At 36.3% G+C, this 17337-nt stretch overlaps 2 protein-coding genes and 1 long non-coding RNA gene across 4 annotated transcripts; 1 reads left to right on the top strand and 2 right to left on the bottom strand.

Moving 5' to 3' along the window:
• Positions 1-115: 115 nt before the first annotated feature.
• On the top strand, positions 116-3877 carry LOC132152079 (uncharacterized). Of its 2 annotated transcripts, none has more exons than XR_009436471.1 (3): positions 116-374; positions 941-1033; positions 3648-3877. It is a non-coding gene; the product is annotated as an uncharacterized LOC132152079 (long non-coding RNA). The 2 variants fall into 2 exon arrangements; XR_009436470.1 differs by lacking the exon at positions 3648-3877 and adding an exon at positions 3161-3637.
• A 208-nt stretch (positions 3878-4085) lies between these two features.
• Positions 4086-5890, bottom strand: LOC132152078 (cytochrome c). The gene is made up of 3 exons (XM_059560756.1): positions 5734-5890; positions 4729-4903; positions 4086-4646 (listed from the first exon to the last, which is right to left on the bottom strand). The coding sequence occupies exons 2-3, from the start codon at positions 4895-4897 to the stop codon at positions 4501-4503; spliced, it is 315 nt and encodes a 104-aa protein (XP_059416739.1). The 5' UTR covers positions 4898-4903; positions 5734-5890; the 3' UTR covers positions 4086-4500.
• A 6583-nt stretch (positions 5891-12473) lies between these two features.
• Positions 12474-15076, bottom strand: LOC132151359 (C-C chemokine receptor type 7-like). The gene is made up of 3 exons (XM_059559459.1): positions 14992-15076; positions 14758-14798; positions 12474-13996 (listed from the first exon to the last, which is right to left on the bottom strand). Exons 1-3 carry the CDS (start codon positions 15005-15007, stop codon positions 12929-12931), a joined length of 1125 nt encoding a protein of 374 aa, XP_059415442.1. The 5' UTR covers positions 15008-15076; the 3' UTR covers positions 12474-12928.
• Between the last annotated feature and the right edge of the window lie 2261 nt (positions 15077-17337).

Genomic DNA, 17337 nt, shown 5'->3' with positions numbered 1-17337 from the left:
CATGAATAGTGTACAATTTAATAAATTATAAAATAAAATGTAGGCTAGATAATGTATTTAAACACAGCTTCAGATGAATCATACATTGGTCGTCTTTCAAGAATTTCTTCCCCCTCGGCTTTCAACACGCCACGAAATGTGACAGGTAGCTGTGATAGCGCCATACCCCCTCTACCTATGCCAAGGGTACGAGCTCAGAGAAGATCTGCGACGAGCGCGTTCATGAGTACCCTACACGTTCACGTTTGGCAGCTCCACGTCGACATTCCTTTAGCGACGGAGAGAGAGAGAGAGCGAGTGAGAGGGGGTCCAGCAATGCATTCAGTGTTTCGAGGCACAGCCAGGACGCAGGAGAGCCACCGGTCAACCATGAGGTAAGCAGACTCTTTACAGTCCAGAATTAAACTTTCATTAGTGGCTTTGGTCTGTAGTTTATGTTTTTGGAGGAGATGCATTAAACTCAGTAAAGCGTTCACACTAAATTATACTGCTTTAGGCAGTTCTTAAAATGATGCCAAGCTGAAACTATTCTACAAAGTAATTTGAGAAGTTTTGGACACAGAACCTTAGCAGAGAACCTGTGCAAAAACATGGATGACTGTTGTTTTAAATATGCTCAGCTGTTCACAAATTCAAATATAGGCCAATAGCTATGTACATTGAAGAAAAACTGAATTGGTGAATTGGAATGTAACTTATTAGTAGGAAAAAGTATATGTGTGTTTCCATATTGCACATATTTTCTTGGATATTTGTTTTCTTGTTTCAACATGCCAAAATAGACTTTCGTGGGTTGTATAAAACAAGACCTCCTTTACAGGCTGTCAAACTAGGATTCTCTTAAATATTGGAGCAACTGTTTGAAGTTGTTAATGCATGGAGACACGTCAGCTTATTCTAGAGAGTGGACATAAATTCTAACATGTGTTTTACTTCCCAGGGACCCCTGGAGCTGATTGGTCCTCAGTGGGCAACCTTCTGAACTACGGCAATTGCAAGCAAACTGACTGAAGCCCAAATGATTGCAGTAAATGTATGATTTTAAAGACAAATCTAGAATTCAAAAAGACGAAAATGTATGCATAGACTTTGTCTGCCAGAGTTGCATACCTACACAAATTAACATGCACATATGGACATACTTATACAAAGAAACACACACATTCGACCGTGGCTCCTCAGGGAAAGTTCTGTGGTCCACTCTGGCTGTGTGAGTGTGTGGTCAGTGCATTACAGAACTTTGCTTTAGAAGCTCCACCCATCAAATCTCTATTGATCCCAGAGAAAATAAAGGCTTGGTTTTTTTTAAGAGTTTCATGACTGGTTTGAAGTGTATACTTTAACATGGATTATTATATGATTTTTGTTACCATAATTTTTTTTAGTATTTCAGATGTTGACATCAAATTGACTTTTTAACCAAATCTCTCCTAGTATTTATAAAAACATGTAATTTAGAATATATATATATATATATATATATATATATATATATATACAGCATAAAGAACAATATACAAAGAAGACATTCAGTCAACATTGAATGATGATTTCATCATAATTTAATGATGTCATCATAATGATTTTATGATGATGTGATCATAATTCAAATTAGCTCAATGGTTATCAGCTTGCAGCTTTTGAAACTTATTGAATCTTCTATGTTTTGAACAAAGGGTTTTGTTTTTCTTACTTGCCATGTCAGGCATATTTCCAGAAGTGTGAAAGTATACATTTTTGTTTCCTTGGCTGGTAATATTCTGTTAGAACTCAAAATGGTGTATATTGTTAAATGCTGCTGGAATAAAAAGGTTTATGTTACGTTATACTTTGCAGAAGCCAGTCAGTCCATCTCACAAATATCATGTCATTTGGTGAATTCATGCCACACAATGTATCTAAAGAGGCTAACCTCTCACAGTTTCTTTAATGCATTGCATCAAAGAGACTAATCTGCTGACTGTTATGAATGTTATCCATGAAACCCATAAGCAAAATAGTGTTGCAGTTTTTAAATATCCTGCATTTAATGCAGTATGTCATATTTGGCTGCAAATTTCACCAACAGCCATTAGCATCCATTAACATCATTTTGTTATTTCAAAGATTGTGGGTTAAATGTATATGATTTTTTGAATTCTTAAATGTTTCGCTATTTTTTATTCATATTGTTGCCTTTATATTTTTAAAACGTACAAATATGTCACATAGTCTCCCAATTAACAGATAATAATAATAATAATACACGGCTTCATCAGCCAATGTGCATTGTAACTATAACTCTTCTATTTTTCCACCTCTATTTTATGGCAGTTAACGTTTACAGTTTTAAGAAAGAAAGAAAGAAATATAGCTGACTGCTGCTCTCTAGTGGAGTTCTGTGTTTTCTGATCCCTCACAGCTCATGTCTTTTCAGTTTCTGTATCAGACACTTTGAGAATAACCTTGAGAATGTTGATGTAATTTACACTATATTGTAAATATATTGTATATATATAATTGCTTTATATATCTATTACTCTTACATCTTCTCGAGGCCATCCCTGTGTTCACAGCCCGCTTATAAATTGTAGATTTATGTAGACACTGTAACACACTGCTACATCTTCGACATACATGATGTGACAGAGGTTTCTCTCAATGACAAACACAGACGAGTAGTGTGCTTGCTCTATTTATGTCAGGCATAAATCAACAAGATATTCTGTTCGTAAAGCTTTAAATAAACAGGATATGACATAGCCCAAATATATTTACATTAAATGTCGCAGCACTGAAATTAATACAATAAGCCAAAATGCTAATTTATTTCACTGGCGTGTTGTAAACGCATAGATGATATTTTAACAAAACGTTTATTCAAAAAAACAGTACCATGAATAATTAATACAGAATACAGACAGATTTTAGACTCCATGTCTTACGTGTTTCAACAACAATGCATGGTGCAACCATTTTTTTTTTTTTTACAAAATATAGTTGCGTAACTCTCGGTGTCCTGTAGGTGGCAGCAACATCGCTAATGACATTGAACGCGTTGTACGTTTAATAAGTCAGGGTAGATTTTAATTTCTGCATATAAACAAACCATGTTTGTTAAAATTGTGTGATTTTACAAATAGTATATATTAGGATGTGACCAGTTGTGCACTTTCTGTAGGGCCTCGGAGCACTGTTTGGACTTTGTTCTTTGATGAGTACTACACGTACCCTACCTACATATTACATTGTTCAAGTCCAATCAAAGTTGACGCTGATAAAGACAGTTGGGCTACGCAATTAAATGATATGTGATCTTCCAAACTTTACAGATAGCACATCTTTCCTGCTAACTTTTGTCTGAGGAGATTTAAGGTAAATTACTCATTAAACTAGCCTTATGACCTTAGTACCCAGGTCACAACCAGTAAAGGCTAAAGATGAAATTAAGTGTCCATGCTTATATCCATGAATGATAGTACTTTGCTGTTAGTTCCTCTAGGTCTAGATCCATAATTTGGATTTATTGAATCATAAAATGGAAAACACTAAACATTTCGTTCCTCAATTGTCAAAATTAATAATGAAATATGAGAGCACTTTAATGGCATTCAATTTGCATTAATATGATTTTGTTCAATAATAATGTTATAATTTATCTTTTACAGCAGTGCATCTGATGGTCAATTTCCTGACACGAACACTTCAATATTCATGGGAGGACCAATGCACCCATTATCGATCAGTCAAGAACACCATTTATATAGAACTATGATCATAAGAAAAAAAAAACACTTCCTAGGAAAGGCTTGATAACACTTGATATACTTGCTGTATCTTTTTACCAGGACATTGTCAGAACTTGTCCTGAGATTTCTCAGAGGAAGAACAGCATACCTTACACTTTATATCCTGAGTTTAAAGGTCTCAAGCACATTTTCATCAGTTATATGACTCCTTAAGGGTCTGCTTGGTACATTGAGGATTGAAACTCAAAAGGTAAAACTAAGGATATGAAGAGCCATCACTAAAGCTCACAAACAGAAACATCAGAAGGCAAGTGCATTAGAACATGAAAAGCTAAAAGAACCCACATGACAAAAAAGGACTGTTTTTACAGTTTTAATTGACAGATCAAATTCCATTGGATACAATTAGTTACCAATAAGCATGCTGCTTGTTCAGTCATTCATTGTGATCCAAATATGTTAAGAATTTAGTACAATTTAAAAATTTAATGTACAACAGCTCCTGTGAAACCAGGGGACACAGTTTTCATTCCCCTCAGTGGAAACACTGGGGATCTGCAGTAACTCGACTCATTTTAAAATTATTCGAACAAACAAAGTGGAAATCCTCACAGCTAAAATGGACTGCCATTAGAAGCATGCCACATGTCATAATGAATAATCATGTCCACTTGATCTGTCACACCATTTGAATAGATACTGTTAAAGACATTCTAAGCCAAACTATAAACATGTAATTTAAATATTGCAGTCTTCCTGTTCTCCAACTGTATTATGATGTGGCTGACTTTAAGTATGCAATAAGGTCTGCCCTCTCGCCCTTCTTCTTGATCCCAGCAAAGATCATCTTTGTGCCTGGAATGTACTTCTTGGGATTCTCCAAATATTCCATCAAGGTTTCTTCACTCCAGACAATGCCTGTGAAAAGAAACATTTGATCATGACTGTCATATCTTCTAAATGTGAAGAGCACAGATGTTTTTTAATCAGCAAGCCTAACCTTTGCTCTTATTGGCATCAGTGTAGGAAAACCCCTCTGCCTGACCAGTCTTGCGTCCAAAAAGACCCCAAAGATTTGGCCCCACTTTGTGCTTGCCTCCGTTTTCAACTGTGTGGCACTGGGCACACTTCTGGACGAAAACCTTCTTTCCTTTATCAACGTCACCCATATTTACCTGTGAGTAAATGAGAGGTGTAAACACTGCAGAAAGGCATTTGAAGGGTAAATGGTTTCAAAGCACAGTCGACAGATCACCGCAAGGTCATTCAAGGATGGAGCATCTACATGCTTAACCCATGTGCTTTAAGACTTAAATCTACCAAATTAAACTTTATAGCTTATAAGGTTAGTTCATAGAGAAGTAAAGCATCCGCTGTTGGTTTCTAGGTACGATAGATGGATTATGTTTCCTACGACATCCAATATCTGCCAACTCGTATCTGTAAACATCTCGCTATTAAGATGTTCATCCTAGGATAACCTTAAATCGCCTTCATTAAAAGAAGCCCTAATCACGTTAGTTTAGCTCGTTAGGAACCCGCCTGTGAGAACTAGCTTATCATTAACAAGGAACCGGATCAGAATTCGTGCGATAAAATCCCGATTTAACTTACAAAAAGACTCTCAGATAAGATACATATTTGAATAACACCGCAAAAGTCGTAAACCGGCGTCTGATCCATGTAGCGGAAGCTAACAGCTAACCACATCTGCCTAGCTTCCCACAAAACACACTTTCCCATGAATTACTGAACGTTTATTACTGCTCAATTACCAAAAATGAGCATTCGTCCTGTTCTAATTAAAAAACCACAGAGGTTGATATTAAACCCTATATATTCCTTCCTTCACATACAATCGTTCTTGAAGAGTAACGCTTACCGCTTAGCTTACGCAACCTTACACCATCCTTCCTCAGAACCGCTTAAAAATCCTCCTTTTCGCGTAAATATCACACCTGTGATCACCAACACAGCGAACAAAACACTTCGTTAATTATATTACCTTTCAGACTGCGTGAGAGACTCCTTGTCTTGTGGGATGTGGTACTCTGTTCGAGCCTTTCGGCGAACCGATCCTGTAACAGGACGAAAGAGAAAGGTCACTTCATTTTAGAGGCGCGAGAGTGCTCTGGTATTTGACGTCACAATCATGCGCTGCGTGAGCAGTCACGTGCCTCTTTCCGACGAATCTGGTCGCGTTCCCGCAGCTGTTCTCCTGAAGATCCATATATGGAGTCGTGACAGTCGGTGCTATTAAAGAGATAATCGGTTTAGATAAGGTGGAGTTCAGAGTCTGGACGTGTAAAAGGACAATACAGAGAGTTTGACATTGGCTTCTTGTCAAACTTACACTTTCAATAAAATGACTATATTATTTTCTAGTAATTGTCAGAAAATGTTTTATTTTAAACTGTTTTATTTAAACTGACTATATATATATATATATATATATGAAGCATAGTGCCTCCTCCAGCTCTGTGCACACGTATTCTAAAATGTGACCCTGACGTAGTGTCACATGAGCGTTTGACTGCGTGTCAGGAGTTTAATTACACTGCAGCACGTATCCATTCACACGATTCTTCTTCGCTGCTAAATGAGCACGAGAGGTGTTCAGAGGACTTGACTTTCAAGTTATCTGGTATTTCCCGCCTCAACACCTGAAGCTGACAGGTGACTGACAAGATCTTATAATGACGGCGATTTACAGTAACTGACAGGAACGACAAATGTCAGGTCTTGCCAGACGTACATAATATATATCATAACTGTACAACGTTTCGTAAACATTAGATGTTTAGAAAATACACGTAGCATATCCCTGTTAAAAAACAAAAACCTGCATATGTTGGCAAAGGAACAGCTTAAACCAGCAAAGGACCAGCATAAACTAGCAAAGGACCAGTTTAAACCGGCAAAGGACCAGCAAAAACCAGCAAAGGACCAGCTAAAACCTACAAAAGACCAGCACAAACCAGCATACCAGTGTCAAAACATACCTAACCAGCATATGCTGTTTTTTTTCAACAGGGATCTCTGTAGCTTTTTAAAACAGATCATCGTCTGCCATACAACAAATGTAAAAACGACCGGCTAACATTACAAATAACCCTTATTTAAATTAGTTTTAAACTCTATTCTGTACTAAATCTGTGTCTGTCAATTCCCTAAATTCTTGACCTTTCTGTCCCCACTGAGGTCTGATGGCATTATAATCAGCATGAAATGGAATTCACTGTATGTATTTTCTAAATGCTTGTTATAGATCTAATTGTGTATAATTCATCCATGTATATTTTTAATTGTTTTGATTCTTTTGACTTTGTAATGTTCAATCAAAATGTCACAAATGGACCTTCCGTGTGAAAATGACAGACTTCCATGTTACTGCCCCGTAACAGAACACACTTGATGCAGACTCTGACTGCTCTGAGCTGGTATCAGAGACCTTCCTGATGTGATTTTACTTTGGTTGTATGCAGGATGGGAAATTAACACCTGCCATAAGCTAAATGTGAAGATGTTTCTTTTTTTTTCCTCAGTGAAGTGTAAGTTTGTATTTCTTTTTGCTTCCACATATATTGTTTTATATGAACTTCTAACTGAGGAGAGGCTATCAATTTAGTTGAGCTTAAAGAAAAACAAACAAGCTCCAGCATTTTAAAGGTGCCATTTACTCTAGATGCTCTATATTCTAGTATTTAGAATGCTGGGATAAATTCACACTGAACCAAAAGAAGTATACTATAACTTTTAAAAAGAGTATTTATTAGAAAAATAATATAATTTAAAAGAAAATACTTAAATGTGATGTTTTTGGACACTTAATTGCATGTTATTTACAGTTAAAAGAAAATGTTTGGTTTAAATTGATACAATATATAGGCAATTAGCTGAATTTTAAAGTGTTTTTTTGGACCCATTAAGTGGGACTTGTGTACATCTTTAATGTAATTTCATAATTCTATTGTCTTTGAAATATTGTTAAATTGCAGATGAATTTACTAACAGGCATTTATTATAAACTAAAAATACTTCAAGGTAACTACTTTTTAAATTTATGTTGTGTTGAAATATACTTGTGAGTCCAGAATACCGCATTTAAAATATTAACTTTAAATCTAACATCTAACAGTATTGTTAAAATCATAATCAAGTATTTTACACATGCTTTTTGTCAACACTTCACTTAATGCATGACAAAAGATTAAAACATCTAAAATGTGCTTTAAAGTAAAACTTAGTTTGACATCATTCAGTGAAAGTGTACTCTTTCTAATTAATAAATATTAAATTATCTTCAATACAGTGCAAGTACAATTACAAATACTGAGATCTGAAGTACACTATAAGTGCAAATTTAATACAGGTCTCTTTTTTTCTCACAAGGGGGATGAACAAAAGCCATGAAATGTTATACCCAACCTGAAAAGATTAAAACACTTCTAACAATAAAAACATGCATTATTCAGTAAACTCACACAAATGCTATAAGAGATCTTTGTTCATATCTTTATTGTTCAAACTACTACAACACTAGAACAAACTTTCAGGCTGTAAGCCTCTGAATTTAATTCACTGCTGCCCTTGTTACCAAGACAACAAGTCAATAGTAGACTGTTTCCAAAGCAACGGACAGAAATCCTTGCTTTTGAAGCTATGTTCTTTTTCATATTTAGCATGTCCTCTCTCCTAACTATCCATCATTACAGGGTTGGTCAGTTCACAAGTAGCTCTAGGGAAGCCTAATGTAATATCAGTCTATTAATAAAACAACATCTGAGATCTAGGTGTTGATTCTGTTCACAAACACTGTGAAAGAAAGGCTGTGAGAGATGCTATGAGCGACCTTTAGTTATTTATAAAACAATACAATTTTGTACATGCATTTTTTCCCCTACGGGCATTAAAATTCAAAAAGTCTTAAAAATTTCTCACATTGCTTAGAATATGAATTTTCGGTTTTACATTGTTACAAGTTTTGCTTTCAGGCCCAGAAGCTCTTACTGTAGATTTAAAGGTGACTGTGTCCTTCCTATATTATTCCCTGGTGTTCCTTTCTGGACTTCCTTTACCTCCAACACATTTGATTGTTTCCAGTGCTGTCCTTTCCTCTCAAATGTTGCTGTTTGCAGAAGTGCAGCGACCCCTGCTGCTCAAGTGTAGAACTGTTTCGTAAGTGCTCCAAATGGTTGACGGTGTCAAAATAATTTTATGCAATAGTGCACTCTAGCGGCTAAGTGTAGGAACTGCATCATCAATATCATAGGCAAGGCAAAGCAAGTTTATTTATATAGCACATTTCGTACAAAATGGTAATTTAAAGTGCTTTACATAAAATAAAGTAAAATACTCATGAAGAACGAAAACAAAACAAGCAATTTTAAAACTTTGGAAATGATTAAAACATTTACTTATTTAAAATGAATTTAAAACAAGTAGAAAAAGAAAATAATTGTAGGTACATAAAATACAGTGAAAATATAAAATACAGTGCAATCAGTTCGGACATCGCACAGTGCTCATTCAACAAATGCACAGCTAAACAGATGGGTTTTGAGTCTAGATTTAAATGTGACTAGTGTTTTAGCACATCTGATCTCTACTAGCTGCGGGCGGCATAGTAACTAAAGGCGGACTCCCCTTGTTTTGTGTGAACCCTTGGTATTTCTAACTGACTCGATCCTAGAGATCTGAGTGGTCTGTTGGGTTTATATTCAGTGAACATATCTGCAATTTATTTCGGTCCTAGGTCATTGAGTGACTTATAGACGAGTAAAAGTACTTTAAAATCAATCCTAAATGTAACTGGAAGCCAGTGTAAGGACCTGAGGACTGGTGTGATATGCTTAGATTTTCTGGTTCTAGTCAGAATCCTGGCAGCAGCGTTCTGGATGAGCTGCAGCTGTCTAATGGTCTTTTTTGGGAAGGCCGGTGAGGAGCCCATTACAACAGTCCACCCTGCTGGTGATAAAGGCATGAACAAGTTTCTCCAAGTCTTGGCTGGAAACAAAACATCTAATTCTTGAAATGTTTTTTAGATGATAGTATGCTGATTTAGATACTGCTTTGACATGACTACTGAAACTAAGGTCTGTCTCCAGAATCACACCAAGATTCCTGACTTGATTTTTAGTTGTTAGACCTCTAGAGTCAAGGTATGCATTCACCTTGAACACTTCATCTTTGTTTCCAAATGCAATGACTTCAGTTTTTTCCTTGTTTAACTGAAGAAAGTTCTGGCACATCCAACTATTAATTTTATCAATGCATTGGCAGAGGGAGTCAATGGGGCTGTAGTCATTTGGAGATTGCTTAAAAATAGACATAGTATCTTTTTGATATTGTGGCCTAATCTGTCTGACCTCTGCATTACTTGAGGATGTGCTAATCGCCTTCCTGAAATTGATGATCTTTTCAGAAAAGAAGGAAGCAAACTCATTGCATTTAAGAGAGAGCATTTCCCTGGGAATCTGACTTGGGGGGTTGTCAGTCTCTCAAAAGTGGCAAAAAGAGTACGAGTGTTGTTTAAGTTACTGTTTATAAGGTTTGAGAAGAAATTTTGTCTACCTGTGGCTAGTTTCACATTGAAAGCATGAAGGCTGTCTTTATAGATGCCATATAGCTTTATAGATATCATAATCATATCAGAATAACATCATAATACTGTAGCTTAATTCAAAGTTTTTTTTAAAGCAACAGTTATTACATCTTATATATTTCATTAAGTAGTAAATTAATTCATTAAATCATGCATTCTTTCTTTTCTCTCTCTCTTTTGCAGTGCCCAGTTTAATGGTTTCAGTGTTGCAGCTCAAAAGAGTCACTATGAGTAACGTATCAGTAACGTTAAGCAGTACGGCAGCAACACCTAACTAGATGTAAAAAGGAAGAAGAAAAAAAACCCACAAACACAATTACTTTCTTTCTTTCTTTGCTTTTTTATTCAACAAAGATGGTGTGTAATAGCAATAGTGTGATGGGACGTGGGTAACAGAGGACTCAAATGCAGAGGATTCTATGCAAACAAGTTTATTCTCAAGTCTATTCTATGTAACCAAAACAGTGAGCAAGTCTCTGGAGAAATCCAGCTTCGGTCAGCAGAGGGATGTGGACAAGACAGGCTGATCACTTCCCAAGACCCAGCACTCTCAAAGGACCGTTAACCTGAGAGTAGAGCGAGGCACAGGGCTGCAGTCTCACTCTATGCATCCTGGGGTACAGGTAAATAAGAGATCAGAGCAAAGCAGAGCACAGAACACCAAACGTAACAAACACACAACAATCTACTCACAAAAAGGACTAGACAGAAGTGTAATATAAAGGAAAGGGTAAAGAGCGACAGGCGGAGTAGAAGCAACTCATCATCTGCCCAGCCCTGCACCGCCAGATCAGTGCTGATTTCTAGATTGCATCGGTCTCGAGCCACCAAAAAAGACATGACAACATAGACAGCAGAGGGAGCCAGGAAGGCACCCTGTCCTGTGACAAATAGCACTTTCTGAATTGAGATTTCCTGGATCTCCTTGCTCATGGGTATTCAGTTCAGATTCTTTAGAGACAAGTCCTAAGCCCTTCACTAATGACTATCCAAAAGCAAAGTGTGCATATGTAAAATATAATATCTTGAAATTTGTGAAAATAACCGTGACCCTGCATTTACACTGTTTAGCTTAAAGAGTGCAAGCAGAGCACACAACTCTTAATATTCTGAATATTCTTTCAATAGCCTATAGAAATGGAATTCTCATACTTTGTTGTGGAGTTTTCGCCCACATGGCTTTTATTAGTCTCATTGGACCAGCTTTTCTGAAATAAAGGTAATGCAGAAGCTTTAAAAAAATCTCTCAAGGAATGAGTTACTCAGCAAAAGGTATCCTATAAATCTACAACCTCTAGACAGTCTAAATCTGTACACGATTCCTCTTTAGAGATTAGCTGTAAAGTGTTTGAGAAATCCATTCTACTATACAAGGTTGGATTTAAAACTAGGTGTGCAGATAAACAAGAAGCCCTCCAGAAGTCCAATAAATAGTTGTCACAAAAATGAAAGTTATGCCATCTTGTTCCAAACTCTGAAAAATCTTTTAATATTATCTCAGAAAAAAGGTCAAAGCTGTCACTGGGACAGTACCCTTTCAAAAGGTACTCATTTGTCAGCCTGCCCGTTGGGTACTAATATGTACTTTTAAAGTACTAATACCTACCATTTAGGAGTAAAAAAGGTTATAAAGCGGTACCTTGTAGCTTTTGTAACTTAAGGTACTGCCCCAGTGACAGCTTAGTACCTTTTTTGTACTTTAGTAACTTTGCTCTGTAGTAACATATGTTACAAGTGTAATTTAACCCCACACCCCACTTTTTTTGCCAGTGATTAAAATTGAATAACAGAATTGAGCTGTATATAACTTTTCTGCAAGCAAGGTACTTTAAGTGTAACACAGACTCACCACAACCACACACATAACTAATAGTACATAGTACTTAATGTGACCACAGGCAAATGAGTATAAAGGTCTTCTTCACCATCTAGTAAGGGGGTGAGAAGGATGCAGTAGTTCATAGTGAAAAATGTTCTGTGTAAGTAATTTCTAGATGTATTTGTCCTTTAAATGGGCTCGCCTCTGTTTTTGTTTCAATGTTACATATATTTTGTACCTAAGCATACAACTGAAGAGGGTGAAACTATTTTGTTGTGCAGATGTTTCTAACACACAAAACCCAAGTCAGTCATTTCCGAAAATGTATTTTTATTTAGTTTCATAACATCTCAGACAGAGTAAAGAAAATGAATATTTTAAAGAATTCCAACCATGACAGAGGATTTTGCTGCTAACTTTCCCACATATTATTGGATAGTTAGCCTTAAAGATGTCTTATTTTTGAAAGCATGTATAATCTATAGTATAGACATTGATATCGAGAACAAGATATTGAACACAAAATGGTTATATCGTACAGAGTGAGACAGTTCTTCTCTCAAAGAGCAATGAAAAAAAGCAGGAAGCTTTTGTACAGTAAGACACTAGTAACACTGCATAGCAGAATTTGCAGTATGTCAGTCTATGTCACAACACAGTCCTCCACAGGTGGTTAGCTCTGAATGAAGCTATGAAGCTATTTACCACAATGTAACAAAGTAAATTGGTAAAACATTTTTGTTGTCTTGGAATCTGTTCATTAACAGATAGGAGCATTCAGGGGGAAAACGTTGTTGTGGTTTCTGTATCCAGGCCAAAAGATGATCTTCGTTTACCACAGTGGGTGTACATGAGGTGGCTCTTTCTGATACATCCCAAGTCTTTCAGTAGCTTTAGGAGATCATTGCGAAACTTTACCCCAATGAAGGCATACAGGAAGGGGTTTACGCAGCAGCGCAAGAAGGCCACGGCTCTGGTTACATCCATAGCATAAAGACGACTCTTGTCCTTGTTGCAATCCGTTGTGTCCTGAACGGTCACTCCCATGACTACATTGTAGGGTAGTTGACTGAACACAAAGACAGATACCACTGCAATGATGACCTTGAAGGCTTTATTCCTTTCAAAGTTCTTGGCTTGGATGAGGGTCTTGATGATACAGATGTAACAGAACCCCATGACAACTGCTGGAAGTATAAAACCCAGGACCATCTGACTTAGCAGCATCTTAATGCGGTAGGCTTCATAGTTGTTTCCATTTTCTGTACAAGTGCCATTGATGTTAACTTCAGAGAACACCATGTCTGGGACTGAAAAGATCACTGCCATCACCCAGGTTACTAGAGAAGACACCTGTCCATAAAAGACTGCACTGGAGCGACAGCGATGAGCAGAGATGGCTTTTGTTATGCAGAAATAACGATCTACGCTGATACAGGTGAGAAGGAACATGCCACTGAAGAAGCTGACCTTGTAGATGGTGAACATGGCTTTGCATGGATACAGACCCAAATGCCACTTGCTCATGAAACTAGCTGCCCAGAAGGGGAGAGAAATTGCAAACAGCAGGTCAGCCATGGCTAGATTGAGCAGGTAGACGTCAGTCATTGTCTTCAGCCTCTTGAAGTAAAGGTAGGTTAGGATGACCAGAAAGTTTCCCACGAGGGCCATGAAGCAGATGATCGTGTAGATAGTGGGAAGGAACCACGAACGGAAGGAACGGTTGGAGCCTCTATCGCAGATTTGTTCAAGCTCGCTGTAATCCACGGGCTCTGTGGAATACTCATACTCTGTTGTTAAGTTTTCTCCCAAATGGCTGTCAGTAGTCTCATTGGACCAGCTTTTCTGAAATAAAGGTAATGCAGAAGCTTCACAAAAACCTCTCAAGAAATGAGTTACATAAATCTACCACCTCTAGACAGTCTATATCTGTACATGATTCCTGATTAGAGATTAGCTGTAAAGTGTTTGAGAACCCCATTCTACTATACAAGGTTGGATTTAGCCCCTACAGAAATCTAATGAATAGTTCTCACAAAAATGGAAATTCTGCCATCTTGTTCCAAACACTTTGCAATAAAGTTCCATTAGCTGTACATTATTTTACATAAACTAACAATGAAAAAGACATCTTCAGAAGCATTGATTAATCTTATTCAGTGTTATTTTCAACATTTACTAATACATTATACATTAATAATACACTTTTAATATTAAAAGTTGAATCTGTTGATATTATTTAATGGACCCGGGCTAACATAAACTAACATTAAAAAAGATTAATGAATACTGTAACAAGTGCATTACTCATTGCAAACGATTCCTTTTTTTAGCCTGTAAAAGATGTCAGATTGAAAGCCCCAGTCACTATTCACATTCACTGTGGGCAAAACGTACGCAGTGAAAGTGATTGGAGACTGATTTTTTCATTCGCCCTCAAATCTTCTTTTATGTTCCACAAAAGCATGTCTCTCCTACAGGTTTGAAACTGTGAGTAGGATGAATAAATGATGACAGTATTTTCATTTTAGGGTGAACTATTCTCTGGACTTAGAAGTTAAAATGAAAGGTAAGTGTAGTTTGTCTTGGATTAATTCATTAATTACCTTTATTTGGCACGACCACATCAGCAGCAAAGGACAAAAAACTGTCAATGAAAAACCAAATTTTTCAGAAAGTTATAGAACAAATAACAAATAAAGTGTTTTTATTTGTAATTTTAAAAAAAATAAAACATTATCCTTTCTCTTCTTTGAATGAATTATTTACATTTTTGTACATTTGTACTGCATTTTGGTACATTTAACAGTGTAATTCAACAGATTAATGTCTAGGCTTACCGGTAAATGCATGCATGGTTGAAGACTTTCTCTCTGAATGTTTCGCCTGGACTGCTAACAACACAGTGATTCTGAGAGCACTGCATCTGCTGTGTTAAAGGTGAAGCACCACTTTTAACTCTGAATCCAAGACCTGTGGTTTTCACCACAGCCTGCTTAGTGTTTCATGAAAAACAACTCTATTTTTTACTTTTGCACAACCATAAAGTTGCGTCTATTAAATTCATCCTATTTTAATTACTTACCAGCTAATCATTAAATAAAACCAACAAGTAATAATTAAAAATAAAATGTATTATCTATTTGTAATCTTTTAGTTTTGTCACTGTCTGCTTATAATTTCGTTTCCTCATTTCTTAACCACTGTCGTAAAAAGTGAGTTTTGAAAATATAATAGTAATTTATTAGATACTGATACACTATGGTACTGTGACAAATGGTTTTACACAATGTGACCCAAGTGTTGATAGGGTTTAAATTTAGATGCTTTATCTTTATTATGAAGACCCAGATATAATATTTTACATAAACTGCCTTTAACTATCATTTTTGCATTATTGACACTGTTTTCCTAATGAATGTTGTTCAGTTGCTTTGAAGCAATGTATTTTGTTTAAAGCGCTATATAAATAAAGGTGACTTTGACTTTGACTTTGACATAAAAAAAGAGATGTTTTTTTTTTTTGATAATAAGAAAGCATGGTTTTTGTATCATGTCACAGAACTCCTGGTTTACTCTGACTATTCTGCAATGTTTTACAAGTTCTGTCAAAATCTTGAACAAAAGTGCAGACTATAAATGAGCGCATTCTATAAAACAACAATTCATCTTATATGGTTTCCCACCTCTTCTGGTTTTTTAAAGTTCCTTTACCTCAATCAGTGGCAACACTTCCACCTCCCCTCCCCCACCATGTTTCAGCTCTGCACAGGTAGATGCACTGCTGCACGTGTGCAGTTGTGGGTTTGTGTGTACATTGCTGCCAGGAAAAGAGACCTAAGCAGGAAGACATGTTTCAGCCACAACTCAGGTGATTTGCGTAGTGAAGGAACTATTGTAGTTAGCCCACTCAAACTGTGAATAAACCTCACCTGTACACTTCACCTGTACAATCACCCGGACAATCACCTGTTTATACAGAAACCATTGGTGTTTGCAGGGATTTTTATTTTTTTGTTCATGACTGATAAGTGGCCTTAAGGTTCAACCACACACACACACACACACACATATATATATATGCAGTAGATTAAAAAATATTATGTCATAAAAATTAAGACTAAACAAAAATGTTACACTCAAGATAATCTAGACAAAGGCAAGGCAACTTGTATTTTTTAAATGCAGGTCATAGACTGTTTGTAGCTATCAAGCTTTGAGGTTCATCAAAGACAGATCAAAGAAAAAGAGAGAGAGATGGAGCACACATCCCCCCACCCAAAATCTGAAAAAAACCAACACAGCAATGCAAGTTCCCTTTTCTCAAACCACCTCTAGTAAAAAACAAACCAATGCATGCTGTTACACGGAAAGTTTGCCAAAGTGCACGCAAGCATGTGCACTTTAAAATAGTGGCCTATGATCACTGATAGGTATCGCTCTATATCTGTATGTTACTGCAATTCATAGAGTCTGAGTTGACTGTGGGTTTAATACAAAACAGGAAGATGTACCCTATCAAAACCACAATAAATTATCTTGGTATGTAAAATGTTGGAGGCAAGCAAACTCAAACCCAAGAAACCCACGAACGCTTTTCTGATTTTAGGGTAACTTTTTAAACCAATTAAGAATCAAGAAAGTGTATGTCTTTATTAGGTATTTACTATTTATTAAAATAAAGAAGGATTTCTTTTGTGCATTTAAATTATTACTTACAAATTACATATGCATTATAGAATTCCAGTTAACTATTATATTGTATGTGAGATAAGGCAACGCTTGCAAAGCTGCTCTTTAGTTTACGGCCAGCATGTCAGTTATCTTAGCAAAAGCATGTTAAAGTTTGCAAATGAATATGTTGACTACATTGTATGAATATGTACATTTATCCATTTATGCAAAAAACATTTGAATCAGAGAACAGCCAAGAGATGCAATATACTCCTATCAGGGATGTGAGCACAAATTATCTTTTCTATTTTCATTTCAGTCTTTTAGCTATTCACTTGACATATTCTGTAAAATATAGTTGGGTTTGTGTTTCACAATAAGCTAACCTTAAGAGACCTCAGACCGTTAGTCAAACTACTCACTAGTGTGAACAGGAAACCAGGCTTTTCTGTACTATGACATATGGTCTATTTCCCTCACCGTTGTGTTCCTCTCAAAATGAATTTTTTATA

Source organism: Carassius carassius, chromosome 10, assembly GCF_963082965.1.
Source record: "Carassius carassius chromosome 10, fCarCar2.1, whole genome shotgun sequence".
Taxonomy (NCBI): domain Eukaryota; kingdom Metazoa; phylum Chordata; class Actinopteri; order Cypriniformes; family Cyprinidae; genus Carassius; species Carassius carassius.
The sequence above is the reverse complement of the archived record's forward strand: the minus strand, read 5'-3'. Positions and strand labels throughout refer to the sequence as shown.

What these genes read in the sequence shown, in the direction of transcription:
- LOC132152078 (XM_059560756.1), bottom strand. Translation starts at nt 4,897, where the DNA reads ATGGGTGACGTTGATAAAGGAAAGAAGGTTTTCGTCCAGAAGTGTGCC. An exon ending in TGATGCCAATAAGAGCAAAG is followed by an intron (nt 4,647 to 4,728) that starts GTTAGGCTTGCT and finishes TTCTTTTCACAG; the next exon opens with GCATTGTCTGGAGTGAAGAA.
- LOC132151359 (XM_059559459.1), bottom strand. An exon ending in TGTGGTCGTGCCAAATAAAG is followed by an intron (nt 13,997 to 14,757) that starts GTAATTAATGAA and finishes CCTTTATTTCAG; the next exon opens with AAAAGCTGGTCCAATGAGAC.